The 25,513-nt window shown below is 37.4% G+C and overlaps 11 protein-coding genes across 11 annotated transcripts; 8 read left to right on the top strand and 3 right to left on the bottom strand.

The window, feature by feature from the left end:
• Window positions 1-3: 3 nt before the first annotated feature.
• On the top strand, window positions 4-1,477 carry RHIMIDRAFT_314182 (uncharacterized protein). The gene is made up of 5 exons (XM_023614916.1): window positions 4-329; window positions 386-412; window positions 479-623; window positions 686-1,164; window positions 1,216-1,477. The coding sequence occupies exons 1-5, from the start codon at window positions 279-281 to the stop codon at window positions 1,444-1,446; spliced, it is 933 nt and encodes a 310-aa protein (XP_023465033.1). The 5' UTR covers window positions 4-278; the 3' UTR covers window positions 1,447-1,477.
• Window positions 1,478-2,324: 847 nt separating this feature from the next.
• On the top strand, window positions 2,325-3,774 carry RHIMIDRAFT_292894 (Pkinase-domain-containing protein; the record flags this gene model as incomplete). The annotated part of the gene is made up of 7 exons (XM_023613933.1): window positions 2,325-2,641; window positions 2,699-2,893; window positions 2,943-3,081; window positions 3,133-3,211; window positions 3,261-3,330; window positions 3,387-3,636; window positions 3,685-3,774. Exons 1-7 carry the CDS (start codon window positions 2,355-2,357, stop codon window positions 3,772-3,774), a joined length of 1,110 nt encoding a protein of 369 aa, XP_023465032.1. The 5' UTR covers window positions 2,325-2,354.
• Window positions 3,775-3,802: 28 nt separating this feature from the next.
• Window positions 3,803-5,113, bottom strand: RHIMIDRAFT_285301 (nucleotide-diphospho-sugar transferase; the record flags this gene model as incomplete). Its single annotated transcript, XM_023613263.1, has 5 exons — window positions 3,803-4,333; window positions 4,384-4,542; window positions 4,599-4,871; window positions 4,931-5,034; window positions 5,089-5,113. 5 exons carry the CDS (start codon window positions 5,111-5,113, stop codon window positions 3,803-3,805), a joined length of 1,092 nt encoding a protein of 363 aa, XP_023465031.1.
• A 3,161-nt stretch (window positions 5,114-8,274) lies between these two features.
• On the top strand, window positions 8,275-12,464 carry RHIMIDRAFT_285300 (phospholipid-translocating P-type ATPase; the record flags this gene model as incomplete). Its single annotated transcript, XM_023613262.1, has 13 exons — window positions 8,275-8,443; window positions 8,500-8,675; window positions 8,729-8,827; window positions 8,881-9,086; window positions 9,151-9,435; window positions 9,490-9,607; window positions 9,658-9,779; window positions 9,827-10,307; window positions 10,366-11,019; window positions 11,069-11,479; window positions 11,536-11,912; window positions 11,970-12,185; window positions 12,236-12,464. 13 exons carry the CDS (start codon window positions 8,275-8,277, stop codon window positions 12,462-12,464), a joined length of 3,543 nt encoding a protein of 1,180 aa, XP_023465030.1.
• Window positions 12,465-13,329: 865 nt separating this feature from the next.
• RHIMIDRAFT_285296 (nucleotide-diphospho-sugar transferase) lies at window positions 13,330-14,685 on the top strand (the record flags this gene model as incomplete). The annotated part of the gene is made up of 3 exons (XM_023613261.1): window positions 13,330-13,577; window positions 13,628-14,134; window positions 14,199-14,685. The coding sequence occupies 3 exons, from the start codon at window positions 13,330-13,332 to the stop codon at window positions 14,683-14,685; spliced, it is 1,242 nt and encodes a 413-aa protein (XP_023465029.1).
• A 135-nt stretch (window positions 14,686-14,820) lies between these two features.
• On the bottom strand, window positions 14,821-16,730 carry RHIMIDRAFT_238756 (FAD-linked oxidoreductase; the record flags this gene model as incomplete). The annotated part of the gene is made up of 2 exons (XM_023609032.1): window positions 14,821-15,452; window positions 15,509-16,730. The coding sequence occupies 2 exons, from the start codon at window positions 16,728-16,730 to the stop codon at window positions 14,821-14,823; spliced, it is 1,854 nt and encodes a 617-aa protein (XP_023465028.1).
• Window positions 16,731-17,771: 1,041 nt separating this feature from the next.
• Window positions 17,772-19,430, top strand: RHIMIDRAFT_314177 (L domain-like protein). Its single transcript, XM_023614915.1, has one exon. It carries the CDS (start codon window positions 17,779-17,781, stop codon window positions 19,351-19,353), a length of 1,575 nt encoding a protein of 524 aa, XP_023465027.1. The 5' UTR covers window positions 17,772-17,778; the 3' UTR covers window positions 19,354-19,430.
• Window positions 19,425-21,286, bottom strand: RHIMIDRAFT_216636 (ATP-dependent DNA helicase). Its single transcript, XM_023607311.1, has 4 exons — window positions 20,670-21,286; window positions 19,726-20,620; window positions 19,604-19,669; window positions 19,425-19,551 (listed from the first exon to the last, which is right to left on the bottom strand). The coding sequence occupies exons 1-4, from the start codon at window positions 21,206-21,208 to the stop codon at window positions 19,459-19,461; spliced, it is 1,593 nt and encodes a 530-aa protein (XP_023465026.1). The 5' UTR covers window positions 21,209-21,286; the 3' UTR covers window positions 19,425-19,458.
• Window positions 21,287-22,406: 1,120 nt separating this feature from the next.
• RHIMIDRAFT_192707 (LSM1 protein) lies at window positions 22,407-22,952 on the top strand (the record flags this gene model as incomplete). Its single annotated transcript, XM_023605977.1, has 4 exons — window positions 22,407-22,443; window positions 22,494-22,562; window positions 22,614-22,729; window positions 22,785-22,952. Coding segments are annotated over 4 exons (390 nt in total), but the record flags the coding sequence as incomplete, so codon positions are not given.
• Window positions 22,953-23,227: 275 nt separating this feature from the next.
• RHIMIDRAFT_257298 (uncharacterized protein) lies at window positions 23,228-24,924 on the top strand. The gene is made up of 3 exons (XM_023611266.1): window positions 23,228-23,727; window positions 23,782-23,929; window positions 24,003-24,924. Exons 1-3 carry the CDS (start codon window positions 23,394-23,396, stop codon window positions 24,517-24,519), a joined length of 999 nt encoding a protein of 332 aa, XP_023465024.1. The 5' UTR covers window positions 23,228-23,393; the 3' UTR covers window positions 24,520-24,924.
• RHIMIDRAFT_238751 (uncharacterized protein) lies at window positions 24,583-25,087 on the top strand (the record flags this gene model as incomplete). Its single annotated transcript, XM_023609031.1, has 2 exons — window positions 24,583-24,923; window positions 24,970-25,087. The coding sequence occupies 2 exons, from the start codon at window positions 24,583-24,585 to the stop codon at window positions 25,085-25,087; spliced, it is 459 nt and encodes a 152-aa protein (XP_023465023.1).
• Window positions 25,088-25,513: the final 426 nt, after the last annotated feature.

The following is a 25,513-nucleotide window of genomic DNA, read 5'->3' as shown; positions in this document are numbered from 1 at the left end:
GATATACACACTGACGTGGTGTAGGAAGAATATCAACAATGACTATTGAAATTTTTAATGTGAAGGACTTTTTTTTATTCATTCAAATGGACAATCTTTGCTTCTTTCATATCTTTATAATGACAAGCAAACCGAGAAAAGTACGTCCTTTTATAAAAAAGAGGTGGGGCCATCCTTGTACAAGGGACATTTTCGCACGGGCACGTGATTGTGTGCTTATATGCATCTTGTAACCCTTTTTCTTCTTTCTTCTTTCTCTTTTATCCAAAAGAACAACAATGTCCCTCTTCTCCTCTTCTGCTGCTAGATTGACTGCTAATACACTTAAGGTATGAACAAAATAATCCTCGAGAAGACATGTTGTTAACTTTAAAGGATTCTACAGAGACAGCTTAGAAGCTACTCCTCAAAGGTATGTGTTTTATAAAAGAAGTATATATTTTAATATCGTGAGTAGTTGCTCATCTTTTTATTATAGGTTGATAGTATCAAGAGAGTTGGTGTTATTGGTGCTGGCCAAATGGGCTTGGGTATCGCTTACGTTACAGCAAACGTTACCAGACTCCCGGTCGTGTTGATGGATGTCAACTCAACGCAGACCGAGAAGGGACTACAATTTATGAGTAAGTTGTGCTATACTCCGAGCTACTTGTTGAATCGCTGTTCATTGATACACGCGCTATAGATAAACTTTTGGAAAAGGATGTTGCTAAGGACAAGATCACCGAGGAACATGCAAAGTTAACGCGTGAGTTGATATCTACGACAGACAAATTGTCCGGTTTAAGCGATGTGGATTTCGTCATTGAAGCCGCATCAGAAAACTTGACAATCAAGACAGCCATTTTCCGTGAATTAGACAAGGTGTGCAAGGAAGACAGTATTTTGGCCACAAACACCAGTTCAATCAGTATCACAAAGATTGCTGCAGCCACCAATAAGGCAGATAAGGTCATTGGTATGCATTTCATGAATCCTGTTCCTGTGATGAAGCTAGTGGAGATTATCCCTGGCTTGGCTACTAGTGATGTAGTTCTTGAAAAAACTCGTACTTTGGCAACTGCAATGGGAAAGACGTGTACTGTTGTTTCTGATATTCCTGGTTTTGTCGCCAACAGACTCTTGATGCCATATATTAATGAAGCTGTCATGTTACTCGAAAGCGTAAGATAGCTCTAGGATATAACTAATTGATTACTAATTCAGCCATATTAGGGTTTTGCTAGTGCAGAGGACATTGATACCACCATGAAGTTAGGTACGAATATGCCAATGGGTCCCTTGACATTGGCAGACTTTATTGGCTTGGACACATGTCTTGCTATTATGAAGGTACTTCATGAAAACACGGGTGACTCTAAATATCGTCCAAGTGTCTTGCTTCAAAAGTACGTTGATGCTGGATGGCTGGGCAAAAAGACTGGAAAGGGAATTTACAAGTATTAATTTATTGAAAATAAAGCAAAATAATCTAGAGTTTTATAAAGTTTTGTTTACTATTTTTCTATTATAAAAAAGACTGATTGTAGATGAATGATCGGCAACAAAGGGTTGATCAAAGGATGCACAGTTTTATTTTTTATAATCAAGCTTTGAGTGTGAATATGTATAAATGTGTGTAGTTGTTTATTACTTGACTTTTGCACCACAATGTCCATAATTTTCATACTCAGGAACACAGACTTCGCCATCAGGACAATCATTTAATCCAATTATGCATACTCTACCAGCATCTATCATAAAGAAATCTACAAGGTGTGAGTGTTTAAAGTAAGTAAACAATAGATTGTACCTATGACTGCAGCGTTAACTATATTGAGCATTATGCAAATCATTGTGACAAGAACCAGTGGTTTGGTGCATAGCATTTTAAGATTGCAAAGAAAGAAACAAGAAAGAAAAAGAAGGGGGATTTATATATTAGACATCACTTTTGGTGCTTTAATTTTCATTTCAACCAAGCAAAAAACTGATGTCTATCGGAAATAATCTAGCAAAGATATATTTCCCTGTTGTATAAAAAAAGAAAATTCGCGTAATGACGTGCAAATTGCATGTTTAGGTTGATGCAATATGTTAACAAGAGTTTCTTTGCAGTAAGAAACTGATGCTCAGACGACACCAGTATATAAAGGCTTTTGTTATGTAGTCATTCCTCTTCTTATTCTTCTTCTATCATGTCAATTCCTATTGAGAATTGAGCCAAGAGTGACCATGTACTCATGGACCTATCGTGCTGATAAAAAGTAGATGCTCATATAAATAAAAAAAATCAGCCGCGCGTGCGCGAAATAAATATTTATATACACGCGTTAAAATGAAATATCGCGTATTGTTTTGACGACAAGAATAAAATGGACAAATCAATAAAGACTCCATTATCTGAATTTGTAGATTATACACCAAGGACACCATTTCGAAGACTGGAAATAAACCCAAATATACAAGTGTCGACAACTGGTATCAGTTATGCTAGAGAAAAAAGAGCTCAGTACTTTCATCAGTTAGCACAACAATCAGCTGCTACTCTTCAACCTGGATCATTTATGGATTCACCTTTAGTAAGAAGACATGTAGGGATTAGTGCTCAGGTTGCCGATATTGATTCTGAAGAGAGTGAAGAAGATACTTTCTTTACAAAGTACCAAAAAAAAAAGTGTATACATACAAAAGAGCATAAAGAATAACTCTATCATAGGAAAACAGAATGGAAGCTCGAGGATTTCAAGATAGGAAAACATTTGGGAACAGGAAAGTTTGGAACTGTCTATAAAGGACAGGAAAAATCAAGTAAAAAGGTTGTGGCATTAAAAATCCTCAACAAAAAAGATCTCCAACATTCAAGAGTTGTTCCCTTTGTTAAAAGAGAAATAGAAATACAGGCACACCTTCAGTAAGTTCTTATCTGTATGTTTGCATGAAAAACTCATGTGTTATACCAGCCATCCTCACATCCTACGGTTATATGGATACTTTCATGATAAAATCAATGTTTATGCTGTACTAGAGTATGCAGAGAAAGGGGAGCTTTACCAAAAATTGGCTAACGAAAAGAGATTTGATGAGAAACAAGCAGCAAATGTAATTGTTGTAATATATTCACAATTATATACTTAATCTGTATTGCTGTAGTATTTGGTCCAACTAAGCCATGCATTAGAGTATATACATCGTCTTGGTGTGATACACAGAGATTTGAAGCTAGAAAATAGTAAATTACAGTGACAAGAGGCAAGATATATACTTATATAATGATATAGTTTTAATATCAAAGGATGGTTCTCTGAAAATAAGTGATTTCGGATGGGCAGTTCATGATCCAAGACCAAGGTAATGAGTGGATTATTATTATAAACTAGAAAGTAGATATTGATGCAAGATGACAGGCGAAAGACATTCTGTGGGACATTAGATTATTTACCACCAGAGATGATTGATAATGAACCCCATACAGAAGCTGTTGATGTTTGGTCACTAGGGATTATATGTTATGAGATGTTGACAGGTAGACCGCCGTTTGAACACCTAGAAAACGATGAAAAAGCAAACATTGAAAAGACATATGAATTCATAAAGACTGTACATATTCTATTTCCAAGCTATATAAGTAACGAAGCTAAAGGATTCATATTGAAGGTAGAAAAGAAAGAAGAAAGAATAGTAAGGGTCTAATCAATGGTTTAGTTACTACAAAGGGATCCAGCAAAAAGAATGAAGTTATCAGATATGGAAGAGGATGCTTGGATTAAGGCCAATATAAAGACGACTGTATGATTATTGTGTTTGTGTTTATTGGTATTATTTACATAATAATTTGGGGTTCTGTAATGTTTGCAGAAATGGTTTTATGAGGAAGAATAGAGCCACCATTCACATAAATCTCGTCATTGATCGTAACATCATCACCTAATACTGAACAGCCTTCCAGTCTAGACCATCGTCCGACAGATGAATGCCATCCAACAATGCTTGATTGAACCCAAGCATAGTCCTTTACTTTGGCACCTTCCATAATGACACATCTCTGAAGACGTACGCCATCTCCAATGACAGCGTTAGGACCAATAACCACGTTTGGACCAATACGACATCCTTTACCAATCTTTGCTGTAGGGTGAACCATCACATTTCCCTTGTAGACATAGTCTAGAGTAGGATTAGCAAGTTCTTGGGGTCTGTGCTTTGTTAAGTGAGATAAATAAAGGCATGTGCCGGTTAAAAAGTCTTTTGGTTGTCCAACGTCCATCCAAAAACCTTCTAAATCGAATGTATGAAGTTCTCCATCCTTGGCGACAAGAGGAAAGATTTCCTTTTCGATAGAGGTGGGTTTTAACTATCAATAGTATGAGCATCGCGTAGACGGGTCGATAACAAATTACTTACTTCAATACGATTCAAGATGGAAGGATTAAAACAATAGATACCAGCATTAATCTTGTTACTAATAAATTCTTGCGGTTTCTCTACAAAACGTTCAATTTTTGTAGAATCAAGGTGATTGACCACAACACCATATTTTGATGGATCATCGACTTTGGTAACCTATTCTATAGATCAGCCTTCCTACTTTCGCCATATCACGCTTTAAAGCAACTTACGATAATAGTTCCTTCATTTCCATGAGATTTATGAAAGTCTCTGATCTGTTCAAAAGGATAATCACAGATAACGTCACTGTTCAGCACAAAAAAGGGAGAATCATCTTTTCCAAGGATATCTCTTGCTAAAGCTAATGGACCAGCCGTACCGAGAGGTTCAGTTTCAACAGAGAAGGTAATCTTTACGTTATATTCTTTTTCGTATTCTTGTAGAGCGGCAACCATGATTTCTGGTCTATAATTAACAGCCAAGACAATATCTGTCACACCAGCCTAAATTTTTATTTGATACCATTTAAAGATAAGAGCAACGTTTTATGCAATTTTCTTACCTTGGATAAGTTTTCGATTTGATGAAGAATCATGGGCTTATTAGCAAACTCAACGAGTGGTTTAGGTAATGTGAGTGTGAGTGGTCTAAGACGAGTACCAAAGCCTATTTCAAGTATTATTATTTATAGCTCTATCTTGTCTTTTTATTTGACTTTACCGCCAACGAGAATAAGTGCTTTCATGTCGAGAGATGAAGAAAAACGCAAAAAAAAAAAAAGAAACAGCTGGTAAAATAGGAAAAAGAACGTTTTTAAATTTAAGGTTGTACATACACTAAAAATAGCATAATTTTAGCCAATCATATTTCGTCACTTTATATAGTGTCTAAGGTAGATCCGCTTTTGCCTTTTCGCCCAGATAATATGCATAAACGGGATGACGATGACTGCATATACCAATAGTCAATCTTTCTTTTTATAGACTTGTATTCATCATCATCGACATGTCATTCCTATTTATAAGTAGTTATCTGTTTTCTGAACAAAGAGAGAGAGAGAAAGACATGTACTGTTTTTTTTTTTTAATGCAAATCGTAATTTAAAACTACTTTAAGGTAGACACGGTTATGTTATCAAGTATATATCAGTAATATGTCTTCTATTCATTCTAGTCTATCTTATATGGAATAAACTGATGAAATAGAGAGAGAGTGTGTTATGAGAATGACTTGACAGACCATTCTTTCTCTTTCGCAACTATTAAAAAGGTAGTGATATAAAGTAACATAAGTTGAATAAATGTGTTATAACTGTAACTAATAGCCCTAAAGAAACACTTGCACTGAAAAAAGTAGATTGAAAGGATTATATAATATTAAAATATACTCAGTTGACTATAATTAAGAGAGACACTTTCATACACCTTCATTATGTCTTAATGATGTGATCTCTGATTGGCTAATGGAATCTAAAGGTGTTAGTTTTACAGCCACACCTAACTAGTGTTCGTACTATACAAAAATTTAGTAAAAGTCAATGCTTTTCTTTTTTTAGGTCAAAATTATCAGGCATCTTTACCTGTAACAATCTTTATCCCAAAACGGAAATCATGTTCATTACGGCGATTTTAAGAAACATTTAATTTCTTCTATACTTGGAAGGTCGACCTCTTCCATCCCAAATCGAAAGAGAAATGGACAGCATATTCTTACAAGCGTTGATATCTCGTTGCCATAATGTCTTGCAGGTGCTACAAACCAGGGTACTACAGCCTTTCACTCCAGACACTCTTGCAAGAGGATCGTTATTACAAGCATTGCAAACTTTTGGACTCTTGTATTCATCAATTGTAACGGCGATAAGATCTCCAGCTGCTTCTCTTCTTTTTAACGCTCGCCAAAAAACTCCAGTGAGGCCACATCTGTTTCCCTTCAGCTTTATCGAGTCTTTGCCAAGCATTCCCGCACCAAAGACTACAAGGGGCACTTTCTCTCTTTCCATTTGGAACTTTACGGGCTTCCACTTTTGGCTTCTTTAAAACAATAATAAGATAAGACTTGAATATCAAAGCTAAAATTGATTACATACCTACTTTTGGCAACTAGGTTCTTTTTTTTGGATTTGCCACCAGTTTTTGCTTCTTGCTTCTTTTTTCCTTCCTGTTTCTCTTTTTTCTTTTCTTCTTATTATGCCTGGTACCTCCATGTATAAGCATGCTCACCATTTCTTCTGCTGCTCTTTGCTTGCCTTGATACAAGTAAAACGATCTTTTGCTGTTTTGTAATCATAAAATGCGAATAATGTGACAATGTGAGTAAGAATATATTCAATATAGACGAAGTATCAACGAAGAAGTATGGAGGGGGTGGGGTAATGATTTGAAGCTGCTTTCATGCCAATGGTTTTGGTCCTTTGGTCTTGGTTGACGGCACAGTTGATCAAGACAAATATATAAATATTTTAGCCCAAAGCTTTCATCTTGGATCGCACAACTCTGCTAGAAAGTGGATAGGGATTTTATATTCCAAGAGGACGGAGCTAGCTGCCACAACTGGTAGCTATGTTCAATGATGGAAGGAAGCCCACCAGACAAGGGACTTCGAGTACTGACCTGCGCAAAGCTCTGATATGAACCCGATAGAGTATGTCTGGGCCGCTTTGGGTAAACTTATCAAGGAAAGAAGAAGTGGGATAAGAAATATTGAAGAGCTGAGTGTCGCGTTGAGAGAAGAGTGGGAGAAAATAAGCTCTGGGTTAGCCGCATGTTTGGTTGAAAGCATGAAAGCTCGATGCGAAGCGATGATTGCCACAAAAGGAGAACCAACGAAGCATTGATCTTTCTTTTTATTTTATATTCTTTAAATAAACATGCCAAAGCTTATTTTTTATATATATGAAATCTCAAAACACTGAACATGAAGAGCAATGGCTTTCCAAACATTTGACGTATAATTTGCGGAAGATTAATTTACATTTTGGTACGGAACTGAATTATGTGTTAGTTTTATTAAGTTCATAATCCACTCTAATTTCAATGATCTTGGTTATCAATCTTTTCTAATTTTATCTTTTTGAAAAATATAAAATAAAAAGAAGGAATCGAAACTAACCCTGCACCCGACTGAGAAGAAGGTAGTTTGATTCTTACTAAATCTGATCCCGTCCAACCTCTTTCCGTCCTCCTCTTGCTTTCTTGCTCTTCTCTCCTCTTACCTTAAGATATTCTATTATCATTTTACGAATAATTTCAGAATAAAATATAACTATTTATATCTTGATTCTTTATTGTCTTTGTTATCTTTGTCAAAGAATCAAACTGTGTCCTTTATTAAATATTTACAAAATAGTTTCCTATTGTTTGATATTTTAATTATCGTTACACAATTTTACTGTCCTGTCAGGGCGTCAATGGGATGTGTGCCTAAATTAGTACAAAGAAGGGGGCGCACAGAGTGGGTGACGCAGATTTTATAAATACAAATCATTAACCAAAAAAGGGGGGACTTTCTCTCTTTTTTCTTTTCCTTTTCTTTTTCTTTTTTTTTTCCTTAAAAAAAGTTTGTATTCCTTCTTAAACTTCTCTTAATAAAGTGGCGTCATACAACAATAAACCAGAGCAGAACCCCTTTGAAGACTCATCTGAGCTTGGGTCAGCACCATCACATCATCCAAATCGAGATCTAATCGATTTGCAAGACAATAAACCTGCTCCACCCTTCTCAGCCAGTACTTCTTCCTCCTCAACTTTACAACAACAAGAGTTACCGGCTCCTGCTTACATACAACAGCAAAGTCATTTAAAAAGAGGCGATTCCTCGTTTGCTCTAGATGAAGGTAAAAAAAAAAAAACAAACTATGGCTTTTTATTTGTACCTTAAAAATTGACATCCAATAAGGTTCCTTTTATGACGAATCAGTTGTGGCTCATGAAGACGATGATAATCTACAGCTACTCACCAACAGAGGGCCGATTGCTGGACGATATGATCGTATCACTCCTACAAATACAGACAATACCATCCCTTTACACAGACCCACATCACAACCTTCACCCACAAAGCATAAAAAACCAAAGTTCGAGATAAAGGATGCATTTAATCGATTGCTAGGCAGAACGACCGTGAAGGAAGCTGCAGGAGAACGTATTATACATATTAATAACCCAGAACTAAATGAGCAACAGCGATTCTTACATAATCGTGTCTTTACTGCAAAATATACAGTCGTCACTTTCTTACCAAAGTTCTTGTATGAAGAATTCTCAAAATATGCCAACTTGTTTTTCTTATTTATCTCTGGTATCCAAGTAAGTTGTATATGTTTATTAAATGGATCAAACTTAAAAAGGACACGTATTAGCAAATTCCAGGTATTTCGCCTACTTCAAAATATACAACTCTCGTTCCTCTCGTCATTGTATTATTTATTACTGCCATAAAGGAACTCGTGGAAGATTGGGTAAGGGATGAAGTGTTGCTTTGAAGATAATATATATCAACATGTTTGTATAGGGCGTACATCGTTCTGATGCAGAACTAAATGCTAGAAAGTGTAAAGTATTGGTTGGTACACAGTTTGTCGAGAAGGCTTGGCGTGATATTCAAGTCGGAGATGTGTTGCGTGTTGAGAGTGGAGAGAATTTCCCAGCGGATTTGATATTGATCAGTAGCTCCGAACCAGAAGGGCTTTGTTATATCGAAACTAGTAATTTGGATGGGTAAGTGAGGGGATGAATCATGTAAAAATGAACAGAAAGAGAGAGAGCTGATTTTATGATGTAGCGAAGTGAATCTCAAGATTAAACAAGCTTTACCTCAGACAGCGACCATTCTAAACCCTGTTGATATGGCACAGTTACAAGGAACAATTAAAAGTGAACAGCCCAACAATCGTTTGTATAACTATGATGGTGTATTGACTACTGCCTCTGAAACAGGCAAGACAAAGGATTATCCATTGGACCCTACTCAGATGCTTTTGAGAGGTGCTCAGCTTCGTAACACGCTTTGGATTTATGGTATTGTGGTCTTTACAGGTCATGAAACAAAGCTTATGTTAAATTCAAGGTACAAAAATAGAAATTGTGGCTTCTATGCATCTCATTCATGCGTTTAATATAGCAAGAAGCCTTCAAAAGTGTCTAATGTCACACGTATTACCAATCGTAACATTCTATATTTGTTTGCTATTTTAGTTATCATGAGCGTAGCATGTGCCATCGGCGGTTTAGTATTTACGGTAAAGAATACCTGGCTTGATGTGAATAAACTGTTAACTTGTTCTAATAGATTCAAAAAGGCCCTTATACTGAAGGCTATTTAGCATTGAATTCAGTTCATACTCGTGCTCAAGCCTTTGGATATGATATTTTGACGTTTTTGATTTTGTTTAATAGTTTTATTCCTATCAGGTTTGTTTTGGATCATTGTTGATTGCATGTTCTTACAAGCCTTCTAGTTTAATGGTTACCATGGAAATTGTAAAATTCGTCTTGTCCTTTTTGATTCAATCCGATCTAGACATGTATTATGACGTGACAGATACAGCTGCTGTAGCTCGTAGTAGTAGTCTGATCGAAGAATTGGGGCAGGTTAAGTTTGTCTTTTCCGACAAGACAGGCACATTGACTTGCAATGAAATGCAGTTTCGACAGTGCTCGATTGCCGGTTTATCCTATGCGGATAAAGTAGAATCAGATAAACAGGCAAGAGATGGTGTGAATGACCCTACCTTGCAGTATACCTTTACTCAACTACAGGAACATCTCAAAACGCATCCGACAGCCAATGTGATTAACGAATTTTTGACACTATTAGCCACTTGTCATACAGTCATTCCAGAACCTCAAGAAGGTTCTGACGAAATCGCTTACCAAGCCTCGTCGCCTGATGAAGGTGCGCTCGTCAAAGGAGCAAGCATGCTCGGCTTCAAGTTTCATGTAAACAAAATACCAAAAAAAGGAAATATCTCACACATAAACTTATTGTTCATCTTAGACACGTAAACCCAACTCGATTGCATGTACACAACGCGGTCAAGACTATGAGTATCAGGTACTGAATGTTTGTGAATTCAATTCGACACGTAAAAGAATGTCAGCTATCATTCGGGGACCTGATGGAAACATCAAACTGTACTGTAAGGGAGCCGATACGGTCATCCTTGAACGTCTGGCCGAGAATAACCCTTTTGTGGAGAATACGTTGATTCATCTTGAAGATTTTGCATCCGAGGGTCTTCGAACCTTATGTATTGCTATGAGAGAAATCCCTGAAGAAGAATATGCACGCTGGTCACAAATTTATGATAAAGCAGCCACAACGCTTGTGAACCGTTCGGAGGAGTTGGACAAAGCGGCAGAAATGATTGAACAAAACCTGTTTTTGTTAGGTGCCACAGCCATTGAGGATAGATTACAAGACGGTGTTCCTGACACGATCCATACGCTGCAGGAAGCTGGTATTCGAGTTTGGGTTCTGACAGGAGACAGACAGGAAACAGCAATCAATATCGGTTATTCCTGTAAATTGCTCAATGAAGAGATGAGTTTAATTGTGTGTAATCAAGACAATCATTGGGAAACAAAGAGCTTTTTGGAAGCAAAACTCAAAGATATCAGTGGAGCTATTGAAAGAGGAGAAGAATTAGAGGTAGGATAAGCATTTATATTGACAGTTTTTCTTATAGTCTATATTATAGCCTCTAGCCTTTGTAATTGATGGAAAAGCACTTACCTTTGCACTAGAAAAAGACATTGAAAAGATATTGTTCGATTTGGCCGTGCTCTGTAAAGCAGTTATCTGCTGTCGTGTTTCGCCTCTTCAAAAGGCTTTGGTTGTCAAGCTTGTTAAAAAATATGACAAGTCTATTTTACTAGCTATTGGTGACGGAGCCAATGATGTGTCCATGATTCAAGCAGCTCATGTTGGTGTGGGTATTAGTGGTGTTGAAGGTTTACAGGCCGCTCGTAGTGCAGATTTTGCCATCTCTCAATTCAGATACTTGAAAAAGCTCCTACTTGTCCATGGTGCGTGGGCCTATCAGAGACTGAGTAAGATGATCTTTTACTACTTTTACAAAAACGTCGCTTTATACCTAACGCAATTTTGGGCAAGTATAATCATACACATACACACAATCGTAGACTAACCATGTGATATATATAGTATGCATTCTATAATGGATTTTCTGGATCGACTCTATATGAATCCTGGACAATGTCTTGTTTCAATGTCATCTTTACGTTCTTACCTCCTTTATGTATCGGTATCTTTGATCAATATGTGTCAGCCAGAATGCTCGACAAGTACCCACAGATGTACATGCTTGGACAAAGCAACGAATTCTTTAATCAAAAGAAGTTTTGGGGCTGGTTTTTCAATGCCGTGTTTCACTCGCTTGTTCTCTTCTTCATTGGCGTGGGTGCTCTGAGCACGGATGGTGTTTTCCAAAGCGCCTGGGTTGGAGGTCAGTGGTGGGTTGGAACTGCTGTCTTCACGGCTGTTTTGGGTTGTATCTTGTGGAAGGGAGCTCTTATTACAGAGTAAGTATTTATAGGAGATACTTTTTTTACACTGACTTATGCGGGACTTTACATTAGTATTTGGACAAAATATACAGTGATTGCTATTCCGGGATCTATGTTGATTTGGTTTATTTATCTTCCTGTGGTCTCATATATTGGCTCTGCTATCTCTGTGGATATCTTTCCCGAGTATTATGGTATTGTACCTATGCTCTGGGGTAACGTTAACTTTTGGCTCTTTGTTCTCCTGGTACCTTTTGTTTGCAACTTGCGTGACTTTATCTGGAAATAGTAAGTGATTTTGGATGATAATGTATGTTGATCTAAACACATGTTTATAGTGCCAAAAGGATGTATCGTCCATTACCATACCACTTTGTCCAAGAGATCCAGAAATACAACCTACCAGATTATAGACCTCGCATGGATCGATTTAGACAAGCTGTTAACAAGGTTCGAAGAATCCAACGTTTGAAAAGAAATAGAGGATACGCCTTTTCACAGAATGACAGCGACCAGAATAGGATCATTCGTGTCTATGATACCACACAACAGAAACCACTTGGTTAAGTTTCCCCCTCTTTATTCTTTATTTTTTTTTTGCATATAAACTGTGTTCAAATTCCGTTGTAAAAAAGGTGTTTTTATTATTACTTGTTGTGAATATCTAAACTCCACGAGAACTGTGTTCTCTAAATGGTGATTTATATCACGACGAAATTCATGCGATCTACCATATCCACGAAGGATATTACGGAAGTTCAGGAAAGCATCTGTGCAAGAATTGCATACCCATAGCTAGCTAAATAGGATAATCAAAATTAGAGAATAACGCTTTTACTCTTGACGTTCTAAATTCGACAACTGTTACAACTATAATATCCCCTTGTCTTTCTCTTCTTTTTAGTGCTTTGTATAAGACACCTATTATCCCCGTTCTATGCCCTTTGAACTTAACATTGCCCTTCCCGAACATTCCTGAGGCGAAAGCAACAACTGGTATTTTCGCCCTTTCATATGTGTTTCTTTGCCATCGTTGATCAGTATGTTGATCAGCTCTTCTCTTGCTTGTTGAGCTCCTTGATAAACAATGGAAGCGTCCCACGACTGTTTCGAATCCATAAAGTCCCAATATTTTCTGAAGGTTGACCATTACACATGTAGTGAAACCGCAACTCTTTCTCTGCACGCTTGACAGGTACAGGAACAGTATATGGTTGCTCCAGAAGCATTGCTTTCCATTGTCTTCATTTTCAGAAAGTAATGTCGTCCCAAGATATCATGTACATGCGATATTATTTTTAGAAAAAAAAATCAGTGCTTGCTATTCACTTTGTCCAAAAATAGCTTCTCGTTTAACCTTTTTTGTGCTGAATAGATTTATTAAATAATTATTTCCATGATTTTCTCCTTCTTTATTTCTTTTTGTAACTGAATGTCTGAATCAAAGGCTGTCATTCTTGTCGGTGGGCCATCCAGAGGCACACGTTTCCGACCTCTTTCACTCAATTGTCCAAAACCACTTTTCCCAATTGCAGGACGCCCTCTCATTCACCATCATCTCGATGCTTTATCCAAAGTAGAAGGACTAAAGGAAGTATTAATTATTGGTTTATTCGAAGACAAAGTGTTTGCTCCTTATATCGAAACAGCATCCAACGAGTTCCCTCACTTAAAGATACGGTAAGTCACTCTCGGTATGAAAAAAAAACATTCTATTGACCATCATTTAGCTATTTGCATGAATACTCCGCGTTAGGCACAGCAGGAGGCATCTATCATTTCAGAGACGAGATCTTACGAGGACATACGAAACAGTTTTTTGTGATGCACATTGATATCGCCTGTTCCTTCCCTCTGAACGACATGATTCGTTCTCACATGAAGCATCGTGGTGTGTGTACAATGCTAGGCACTAAGGTCCCCGCAAGTGAAGCGACGCGCTATGGATGCCTTGTCGCTGATCCAGATACAAACCAGGTGCTTCATTATGTAGAAAAACCGGATACGTTCATCTCTGATCTGATCTCTTGTGGTGTCTTCCTCTTTGACGTGTCTGTGTTTGCAGAAATGAAAAAGGCACTGGATCGCAAGGAAAATGAGCACCAGACTGATTTCTTCATGTCAAGTTCAAGAGACGAGTTGAGACTAGAACAAGATATTTTGAGACCATTGACAGAGAGTAATAATCTTTATGTTCATGTCACTCAAGAATTTTGGAAGCAGATTAAAACGGCTGGGTAAGAGAAATAAATGAGATGTATACAGGTGAACTGACATCATTGATTCGCTATATATATATAGATCTGCTATTGCTGCTAACGCACTTTATCTTGAATCCGCTGCCTGTGAGAATTCAGAGAGACTGGCCAGAAATGATAGGTCGGATGGGCCCGAAATTATAGGCGCTGTTTATATTCATCCTTCAGCACAGGTAGATCCATCAGCTAAGATTGGTCCTAATGTCTCTATTGGTCCTCGAGTACAGATTATGGGAGGAGTGAGAGTGAAGGATAGCATCTTGTTGGATAATGTCCAGGTAGGAAAGGCAAGCTGTATTCTTCACTCTATCATTGGTTGGAATAGTCGAATTGGGTCCTGGTCTAGAGTCGAGGGCTGCCCCATCTATGGTGAAGATGGCAGTTCAATGATGAAAAATGGAGTCAAAAGTCAAAGTATAACTATCCTAGGTAAAGATGTATCTGTGATGGATGAGACGATTATTCGTAATTGCATCGTTTTACCCCATAAGGAGCTCAAGTCTTGTTATCATAATGAAATTTTGATGTAAAAATAAACTAACCACAGAAATGTATTCAAACAGGCTCTTTTTTATTCGATCTAAAAACGTGTAATTATGACTACTATTTACTATGATACAAAAAATGGTAAAGATGGGGAATAAAAAAAAGAAAGAAATGGGTTCTTAAGCAGAGGTAGTTGTGTTGACAGATACATCAGGCTTAGTGGCCTTTCCTGTAATACGGCCCTTGAGCTCATCCCACATCAATTGACGTTCATGGGCTACACCAGGGCCACCAAGGATAGAAGAGTTTTCTTGAGCACGACGAAGCAAGTAAGGAATAACTTCATCAATCATACCGTAAGGCAGGTATTTGTAAGCAGCGTATCCATGACGAGCCAAGGTGTAGGAGATTTGATCTTGCATGGAAAACAGTTGACCAAAGAGAACAACGCCTGAGTGCGGTGAGATGTGATTTTTTTCCATCTCCTCTATCGTCAGAATGACTGAATCGCGATTATGACTGGCAACCATAAAGACAATGGGTGAATTAGACACAGTGAGTGCTTCACCTGTAGATTCTTGGTGTTCACGCAATTTGCTGACCAAATATTTGACACCACCATTATAAGAATCATGAGTATCTTCAAGTGTATCATGAATAGGTGAAGGATAGTTCATGTCTAATGCTCGTTTACGTTCAGATACCATGTAGGCACCACGAACTAACTTGGCAGCAAATACAAAGTTTTCACGCTTTGATAATTCAACATCCAATTCTAGTCTTCCTCGTGCGGATTTTGTATACATTTGATCTATTAAAATTTTTTTTTTAGTTTCTGGAATTTCTCCATACACTAAACTGACTTACAAGTATTATACACAGTGGGCCCAGAGTGCTGGTTTTCTATACGGCGATTGTATTTACTTTGAAGGTTGACAGCAACATGATCAATAATGTTTTGAAAGTAGGATTGCTCTGCATCTACCATGACGCCAACCTTGAGTTGATGAGCCAAAGAACAAGCTTCATCTACACGTTGAATCATACGGTCATAGGCTTCGAGATCTTCGGAAGTAAGCATAACCGACTTGGAATCCATCTGACTTGTTTTCCACCAGATATCCCGACCAGGGCCTTGTAAATTAAATAATTTTCTAAACTCTAATAGATCCAAGGTACCCTTCTCACGTTTCAAGTGATCGATAATCGATTGACGCTTCTGTTCTTGTTCTTGACTTTCAGCAGGAGGTAGTACCTTTTGAATAACTTGAGAGACACCTTGAGCATCTAGATGGCCATTTTGCTGATAATCTAAAAAGGCTTGATCAAGGGCAGTAACAGCCTGGTTCAGACGTAAGAGTAACTCCGGGGCAGTAAAACCAGTGACCTTGACGGCTACCATGGCGTTAGTGGATGCACCCCCGGCAGCGGTTTGGATACATGTTTTGATCATCTTTAGGATCACATCGGCTTGTTGTTCATCACGATAGTATTTACTTTGTCCTTCGGGTCGTTCCTCTTGCTTATCTAAATGTAAGTCAGCTTCTACTGATAAGTCCAAGATACAGTTGATTCCGGACTGGGCTAATTTATCCATACTGGAGATACACTCCTCGGATGTTTCACCACCACAGAAATGACGGAAAAAGGTTTGCTTGATAAACCAATAGATAGGGGCCTGAAGATGGAGTCGTTCGGCAGCAGCAATCAAATGAGGTGCAGCATTTACCAACCAAGGGAAAGCACACAGACGGTAGACAAAGAGAGCTAAAGCAAGTTCTTCAGTTGTCTTGGCTTGGACAGCGATACGGTTGTCCATATCTTGTAGCTCGGCCACCGTTGTCATGCTCGGGTTGGTGTTGTAGTTATGTATTGCCTCTGCTTCAGCAATACTACGAGAGTAAAGATAGAATGATGATGTCAAGGCAACACTAGCAGCGATACTTTTAAATGGAAGACGAGATGCTTTTGGTTTACTAGTAGCAGAAGAGAATGATCTGTATACCGTTGCCGGTGAGGCATAGGGTCTTAATAAACGTAAGGAAGTAGGCGGTGCAGCGCGAGCAGCGAAAGAGATAGTTCGGTGCATGGTTTATAGATAGGAACAAAAAAAAAAGAGAAAAAAAAGAGAAAAAAAAAAAGAGAAAAGAATTTAAAAATGTGGGGCAAGTGTTATCTACGCCGATAAACAGAATCTAGAGCTTAAAATAATCTTCCCTTTTGTACACCATACTTGGACACAGTGGCTTCATTTAGTAATTTTCTCACGAAGGAACCAATCAATTTTCGTATCACGATTACAGTTACCCATTTTAAAGTTTTGACAGGGCGTGTGTGCAAAGAAATTCAGTGGCTTGTATTCTATCCCTTTTTCTTTCTCATTCTCTCTCTTTCTCTTTTCTTCTCTTTACTTACTGAGCAAATGAATGACGTATTTCTTTTGCTTTTGTAAAGAGAATAAGCTCTATGGAGAATGTATTTACCATAAAAGGAAGTTATCGTCCATCTTCACTTCCCATAGACAAATAGAGTCGCTCATTCTCTACTTTTATTTGATAAGGAACTTTTATGCATTCATGTACGACTATTGTCTTTGCATTACCAAATACTTTTTCAGAATTGATTAGCTTAAAGAAGAAAGAAAATGTTAATCTACGAGTATTATTATACGATTCGATTAAAATAAAATAATAATAGAATACACGGTTGATCATGGAATTAAAAATAGCAGTCTGATGTATAAAAAACTGATATAGTCCTACTTTTATATGTTGAAAACTATCCTTTAAGCAGCGTTTTTCCATATAAAGAGATTACACCAGAATCCTTTTTGCCATACAATCAATGATCTGGTTTATTTTCAGTCATATGCAACATAACCAATCATTTATATTTGCACATCACTCGTACCTCTTTCTTTTTGCTTGAAACTATAGAAACTATTATTATTATTATTTTTCTTCATCAGATAAATTCTATACTTGACAAAAAAGTAATTAAGCAAGGGTGTGGTAGATAACTGTGATGTGCCATTTTTAAGCATCTTTTAAAATTAAATGCCCGAAATAAAAATCAGATAAAGTGGTATAATCAGATAAATTTTTTCTCTTTCTTTATATTTCTTTATTTATTTTTAAATGCCACCCAACATACATAATGACTTATTGGATGGTAAATCATTAACGGGTGTGCTATCACTTGATAAACAACCCCCTGTGAGATATATTGAACATGGACTATTGGATATTGAATCATGTATAGACGATTCATCTGTATTAGGTCAACATATAAAAAAGAACAAGAAACCTATAAAAAGAGAAGATGTCTATATTGAAAAGAAATTTAGACTAAATCAAAATGGAGTCATCATGCTTAGAAGAAGAGGATTGACTTGTAAAGAATTATTTAAATTATTACCTCTAAGGACGACCGATTCCATAACAGAATTGGATATCTCACGAAATAATCTGACAATGTTACCAAAGGAGATGTTTACTTATTTGAATCAAATACAAGTGTTCAATGCAGCATCAAATCAACTCAAGGAAATATCAACCGAATTTTATAATCTAAAACAACTAAAGGTCCTCAACCTATCACAAAATCAGATTACACATATACCAGCTGAATTACCAAAGAAGACGCCCAACCTGATCACATTACGTATCTCAGGCAACCAGATCAGTCAATTACCTTCTACTATTCGCTATTGGACTCATCTAAAACATTTACATCTTGGTTCAGTCTATGGTGGGAACCAATTAAAGGAACTGCCTCCAACTATCACCCGTATGCAAACGTTAGAAGATTTAGACTTATCCCATAACCAATTGCGTCTATTACCCGATAACTTTTTCTTGTTCAGTTTAATATCTCTAAACTTGTCCCATAATCAATTAGATTATATACCAAAGTCAATAGCCAGATGTACTCGTTTGAAATCACTCAACTTGTCCAAGAACCATCTTACCTGTTTACCTTCCGACCTAATGAACCTTCATCAATTAGAGCTATTTGATATCAGTGAAAATTTATTGTGCATCATGCCTGCTGAAATACTCGAAAGATTATCCTCAACCGCTTTACTTATCACAGGCAACCCTTTGACTCGTCCTGGCCACTGTGACCTACAGCAAACGTCTCAAGACCCTTATACAAAAATATTATCTCAAATGACTCAACGTGCCTTACCCCGGTCACCTGTTCAATCGCCTGGTACCTCTCGACGACGCCTAGTGGACCCATTGTGTGAAGTTCCATCTTCCTCCACTTTATCATTAGAATCCTTGCAACAGGATGATGATGCAACGATCGATCATGAACTCTCTTTTCACGCACGACAGCTTAATATCTCAAAGCCACATTATACCTCTCAAGATATCTCCCCCATCTTGCTAGATACCCCCGGCGCTTTGCCTTCCGAAACCCAGCTGCTGCCTTCTCTTCGTGAGCTGGCCGCTCGTACGATCATTTCCGAGGCAGTAGCTATACCATTTGATCTCTTGCCTGATCATCTGGCTCAAGACCTTCGATTTACCAAATCCTGCTCTCATTGCTCAAGGCCCTTTGTGAACGAGTGGGTTACCTCTGTACAGGTCAAGAGTTTTGCCGGACATCCTGCCGTTGTCAGAAGAGTTCGGTTTTGTTCTTTAGAATGTTGGAAGCTTTGTATGCCTCCTGAAACGAAATCGGTTATCTGTGTGCATAAATGATATAGTAATAAACCCTATTTATTCTCTCTTTCTCTCTGTACGTGCTTTATATATGGAAAGCCAGTGTGACACATTGGGCATAAAAGAGATGGTTTTATTATTAAATTAGTTTCTATTGGTATTGTATGCAGAAGATGCTGTGTTCGCAGAGTGTTGCCTTGCAGATATAAATCCTCTCGATGTTCCATTTCCATTCGTCTATTAGAGAGATATGAGTACTTTTTCTTCTTTATCTAGAGACTTTACTTACACTGGGTGAAAAACTAAGTAGAACCGTATGACGACCGTTCATCAAAGACTCGAATTTTGAACTCATCTATAGAGCAAGTCAACGATTTGTCTTTTTTAAATATATTTGTATACATGACTTACCACAACAAAAGAAATAGGAAATCCTGCGTTATTACATTCTGACTTGATAGCAAGGATATCGTCCGCCACCATCGCCTTCAATAAACGATCGACATCTATCTTTGATATTGATTTACCCGCACCATATCCATTCAATTGATCATACTGATGCTCTATAATTCGCTTCACTCTTGAGCCTCTAAACACGTCTGCCAATTGAGACAAGGTAATACGATCCGGATGGATCTGCTGAAGAAGTCGACACATCTGCTGAGCCTCTGTTGACATGTTCTTTAAGAAGCTGACCGAGTGCTGATTCGCCACACAGTTATCGCACATCTTTTGGCACAGAGTCGGATTGAATCGCTCGCCAAAGTAACTCAGGATCTGCTTCCGTCTACAATCCGTTTTGTTGTCGCAATACCGCATCATGGTATTCAAATTATCTCTCTGTCGTTGCTTCTGCTGCCAGCTACCATCACCTTGATCAATCAAAAAGTTGTGGGTACGCATATCCGCAAATGAGTAATAAAGACGACAGATGGCCGGTAACCCATCTCGTCCGGCACGTCCTGTTTCCTGGTAGTAGCCTTCAAGCGAGGACGGCATCGAAAAGTGTACGACGTATCGCACATCAGGTTTATCGATTCCCATGCCGAACGCAATCGTCGCTACAATCACACGGATCCTGCCGGTTTGCCACTCACTCTGCACTTCGGTTCGTTCAGCTGCTGTCATCTTGCCGTGATAATGCTTTGTGGACACACCATAGTTTCTTCTCAACGATTCAGCAACCTGCTCACAGTCCTTGCGTGAGATACAGTAAATGATGCCAGACTCCATAGGCCGTTCCTTGATAAACTCATAAATTTCGTCCAAATGGTTACGTTTTCCTTTTCGTTCGACCACTTCATATCTAGATTGGACCCATTAGAGAGAAATGTATGACTAACAGTACTACTTACACTAGGTTATTTCGGTTAAAACTCTGTTTGAGTATCTTACAATCTTTCATGCTCAAGTTATGAATTACATCCTTTTGAACTGCATCATTGGCCGTAGCCGTAAGAGCCATGATTGGTACCTTTGGGTAGAGTTGTTTTAATGAGCCCAACAGCTTGTAGTCTGGTCTGAAATCATGTCCCCATTGCGAGACACAGTGCGCCTCGTCAATTACAAACCTTGCCAGCTTGCTACGACCATACAGATTATCCATCACGTTTCGTAACTGGTCCGACTTACTCATAAGTTCTGGAGTGATATAGAGCAATTGTAAGGTAGGGCTGTCCTTATACAAGTCATTGTAGATCCATTTCTTTTGAGCAGCATTGACGGAGCTGTTGAGCATGCCTGCTGCAATGCCTCGACCCTTGACCAACTGCTCGACTTGGTCTTGCATAAGTGACAAAAGTGGAGATACAACAAAGGTAACACCCTGTGTCTTGTAGTTTTGAATGATGGCAGGCAGTTGATAGCATAAACTCTTGCCACCACCTGTCGGCATAAGCACAAATACATCATCGCCATTGAGTGTCGTATTGATCGCTTCGAGTTGGTTGGGTCTAAATTCTGACAGCTTAAAATTTTGAACAAGTGCTTTTCTGACGTCTCTTGACCAAGGATATACTTGCTCGCGCTGAGGTGAAGGTTGGTCATTGTTATTATTGGTTGATCTGATAGTTGGTATAGAGGGTATTGTTGCTTTTACAGATTCTTTAAAGAAGGGTGATGTCACTTGATTGGTTGTGTCATTCATAGGCAAGACATTAGGTGTAGCTAAATGAACCGTTGATATATTATTTGCTGATAATTTTTCTTCTAGTTCCTTGATCTTTTCATTTAATTCTCTTCTTTCTTTCATCAAATCATCTTGCTGTGCCTTAGTGATCATGCCTAGGCCGTCTAGGATGGCATTGCTCACTTGATTGCGTCGATCCTCAAGTTCTTTGATTTGTGTTTTAATATCTGTGGTATCTGGTTGGAGTGATAAAGATGGCTGTATTTCTTCTTCAAAATCATCGTCAAAGTTTATGACATCTTGATCTAAGAAAGCATCTTCATATTTCTGACGCTTTTTTGGTTGACTATCTGTCAGATCGATAAAGTCTGTATCCTCTGATGTTGTCCTTTTAGTTCCTACTATTTCTATGTCAATATTGTCGTCAACACGAGTTGTTGTCGTTGTTGTCGTTGTTGTTGTTGTTGATGATGATCTTGCAAGGCCGGTGGGTTCTGAACTAATCTTTTGGCCTTGACTAAATAGATTTGAAAATGAAAAAATAGGAAGTTGATATGCTGTAGTTGAATTGTTATTTGTTTCTAAGAGTATGTTGTTACTTTTTACAAAGGAAAAGAGATATATGTGGAATGTACCTTGATTATGTTGTTGTGGTGATGATATAGATTTATATGTTGGTAGATATTTAGTTACTATCTTTGGCTTTATAATCGAATTAAACCATTCCAATTGCTCTCTGTAATTGGTTTTTGTCATTTTGTTGTTCACAACAACAAAAAGAGATAGAAAAGAAAAAAAAGATAAAAAACTACGCATATTTCATTTTTTTTAATCTAAACCTCAGACGCGTTTTTAGTCGCCGATGTAAATGATGCTGAGACAAGGTTAGAAGAAAGAGAGAATACATGTCTTTTTTTTTATTTCTTTTGAAACTAAAACGATGGAGATTACCAATGGACCGTTCTTTACTACATCAACTGGGCTTATAGACAGTATTGATAGTACGTTGTTAAATATATAATACAACAGTTTTGATTAACCTATTTAAAAGAAAAGCTCATGGTTGTATTAAGAGATGGACGTAAGCTAATTGGTACATTGAGATCATTTGATCAGTTTGGTAATTATTATACAAGTAAAAATAAACAATCATGACTCATATTATTATTAGCCAACTTGGTCTTACAGGATACTATTGAACGCATTTATGTCGGAAACTGTTATGGTGACATTCCTCGAGGTATTTTTTTGATTAGAGGTGAAAATGTCGTTTTACTTGGAGAGATTGTAAGTTTTTATAATATAAATCGTTGACCGTTTATTGACAACAAAGAGGTATTAGGATTTGGATAAAGAAGAAGAAATCAATTTAAGGCAAGTGCCAGTTGAAGAAATATTGGCAGCACAAAGAGAAGAATTAGAAGCAAAAGAAAGACTGGAAAAGATTAAGAGTAAAATATTACATAACCAAGGCTTTTGCGTGGATACAAGTCAGAATGATCTATACTAGAAAATATTATAAAATGCACGTGTGCCTTGTAAATATACATATATTATTTTGATGAAAACAGTCTAGAAAACTTTCTTTGCACTTGATCGATCAAACCACCCAAGGCAGCTAAGGGGAGTAAGAATAGGCCACAGCCACAGTTATTGACATGAGAAGGTTCATCAGGAGAAGTAAAAGGTTCCTGAGTTGGGTGTTCTGGATCCAATGGCTTTGACATTAATATAAAAAAAGGAAAGAAAAAAGTGAGAGAGAAAAAAAAAAAAAAAAGAAATTTTGTTTCAATCGACCTCTTTATCTACTCATTTTGATTGGTGTACAGCAACTCATGTAAAGGAAAGGGGGGATCTTCTTTACCCTTCCATTGAATCGCCGCCTACGAAAGATAAAAAGATGTATAAAAACTTTTTCTTTTTCTATTCCCTTTTCCTTTTTCTCCAAAGAATGACAGCAGAAGATTTATTAAATGTTATTGAAGAAATTAAAACGAAAGTCTTGATTCATAAAAAGAATCAAAGGGAATCAATCGATGGCATCTTATCTAAACTAGAAGAATTAATAGAATTATCGACGCATGTTTATTTAGACCTTAATTATACAGATATAGAACAAAGAGATCATTGTGCTGTCAATTTTAATGATATTAGGAGAGCAAATGACATCACCAATTCACTTTTATTAAAGATCGTATCCTCAGATATCACCTTTGATGACGATCATGATGATGAGCGTATAGAAAGAGCTTCTAGAATACTGGCTCATATGTCTGGTAGAGGAGGTAAGAGTGTATATGTTAAAAAAAAAAGAATTGTATATTGACTGTATCTATTAGCTGCGGGATCTATTGTTCGTAAATGGCATATTCCGTATCTGAACCCAGATGGTGAACGGAAAGAATGGACAATCCAACTACATGAGCCCTGTTATATAGGAAATGACATAGGCTTCAAGACATGGGGTGCAGCACCTTTACTAGCCAAGTAAGACACACACACACATATATATATATAATCAATAGAGCATAGACTGACTTTTCTCTTTCTATTTAACTAGAAGGCTTGTGCAAGAAAATTTAATACCACATCTATCAGACAGCAGAGTGCTTGAATTAGGTACTGGAACAGGCATGGTTGGTTTAGTTTGTGATCTGCTGGGTGCACAGCAAGTACATGTCACAGATTATCATCCAAGAGTATTGGAGAATGTTGCTTATAATATTCAACTCAATCAATCAAGGGCTACCTTTTCTAAGCTAGATTTCATTGAAGTAGCAAATGATCAAGGAAAGCAAGAGACATATGATATTGTCATCGCAAGTGATTTACTTTATGAAATGGAGCATGCGAAATACTTGCCAATAGCTGTGAACAAGCTGGTGAAAAACGAATTTTATTTCATGATACCTTTAAGAGATACTCACTGGGAAGAAGTCGAATGCTTTCAGACCACGATGAACTCCATGCCTGACCTAACTCTAATAACCACCGAGGATTTTAAAATAGATGAAGAGTTGGAAGGTATTGTCTGTTATCGCTATTACCATTATGCAAGGAGCCATATGATTCAATAGATCAAGAAACATGAATAAATAAAATATTAGCAACTGTTGTCTGTCTGCTCTTTTCTTCCCTTTATGCCAAAGACGCCTCCTCTTTTGATGCCAAATGATTGGTGTTTACAAGAAGATAACACTTCTTCAAACATGTTTGATGTCGAAGAAGAAGAGGAAGATAATAACCAAGAGATGATAAGCAATGCTACATTCACTGTTCAGAATAGAGACGACAGTAGTCAACATATACAAAATCACCAAGAGAGCCAGGCACAAGCCATTTCCTCTGCCAATCTGTTCCATAGAGCAAATACTCAACAAGATCATGACAGTGAGTTAGATGAAGAAAGCTGGGAAACCATCGTACATGGGCTTCAAGGTGAATTTGCATCTTATTTGGAAGAGTATTCACAGATTAAAAGGTAATCTAATATCATAACGTCTTATCTACTCATCATTCTCCTTTAGGGATTTGGACAATAAAAAGAAAAAGCTATACCAAGAAATCATGGAACGTAAAGAATACCTTGAACAAAGAGGTGCAATTTTATACCAGAGATGGGATGCATTAAAAGATTTTATATAAAAAATGGTTTAATAATCTTGGTTATTATAAATAACACGTAACTGAAAAGCTGTAAGGAAATATATTTAATAGTCTTTTCTTTGTAAAAAAGTACAACTAGCTATTTCTCCAGCTGGCCCAAAGGCATATTATATTATGAGCTTTACTTTCAGGGACTGACTTAATATCCCTAAAGTTTACGTCGTAACAAAAACTTTAACAAACTAGAAAGATGAGTACTTACTAGGGGAGAGTGAATAGGACGATGAAACATATTCTGGTTTAGTCTTGGAACCCTATTTACTTGATCCACCTTTAGCTTCAACATAGTGTGAACTCTCTGTTCTTGCTCTTCTCTGCCTTTGTCCAAATCAGCTTTCGCTGGCTCACTCTAATGCATTTTAACCATCCCTTTTACACATTTATTCACTTTTCTTTCTCTCTTTC

This window comes from Rhizopus microsporus (assembly GCF_002708625.1).
Source record: "Rhizopus microsporus ATCC 52813 unplaced genomic scaffold scaffold_11, whole genome shotgun sequence".
NCBI classification, from domain to species: Eukaryota; Fungi; Mucoromycota; class Mucoromycetes; order Mucorales; family Rhizopodaceae; genus Rhizopus; species Rhizopus microsporus.
Note: the sequence above shows the minus strand (reverse complement) of the source record. Positions and strands in the feature narration are given on the sequence as shown.

What these genes read in the sequence shown, in the direction of transcription:
- RHIMIDRAFT_314177 (XM_023614915.1), top strand. Translation starts at nt 17,779, where the DNA reads ATGCCACCCAACATACATAATGACTTATTGGATGGTAAATCATTAACG.
- RHIMIDRAFT_257298 (XM_023611266.1), top strand. Translation starts at nt 23,394, where the DNA reads ATGACAGCAGAAGATTTATTAAATGTTATTGAAGAAATTAAAACGAAA. An exon ending in TCATATGTCTGGTAGAGGAG is followed by an intron (nt 23,728 to 23,781) that starts GTAAGAGTGTAT and finishes TGTATCTATTAG; the next exon opens with CTGCGGGATCTATTGTTCGT. An exon ending in GCAGCACCTTTACTAGCCAA is followed by an intron (nt 23,930 to 24,002) that starts GTAAGACACACA and finishes CTATTTAACTAG; the next exon opens with AAGGCTTGTGCAAGAAAATT.
- RHIMIDRAFT_314182 (XM_023614916.1), top strand. Translation starts at nt 279, where the DNA reads ATGTCCCTCTTCTCCTCTTCTGCTGCTAGATTGACTGCTAATACACTT. An exon ending in TGACTGCTAATACACTTAAG is followed by an intron (nt 330 to 385) that starts GTATGAACAAAA and finishes AGGATTCTACAG; the next exon opens with AGACAGCTTAGAAGCTACTC. An exon ending in TTAGAAGCTACTCCTCAAAG is followed by an intron (nt 413 to 478) that starts GTATGTGTTTTA and finishes TTTTTATTATAG; the next exon opens with GTTGATAGTATCAAGAGAGT.
- RHIMIDRAFT_216636 (XM_023607311.1), bottom strand. Translation starts at nt 21,208, where the DNA reads ATGCCGACAGGTGGTGGCAAGAGTTTATGCTATCAACTGCCTGCCATC. An exon ending in TTCCTATTTCTTTTGTTGTG is followed by an intron (nt 19,670 to 19,725) that starts GTAAGTCATGTA and finishes CTTGCTCTATAG; the next exon opens with ATGAGTTCAAAATTCGAGTC. An exon ending in TACTTAGTTTTTCACCCAGT is followed by an intron (nt 19,552 to 19,603) that starts GTAAGTAAAGTC and finishes TCTCTCTAATAG; the next exon opens with ACGAATGGAAATGGAACATC.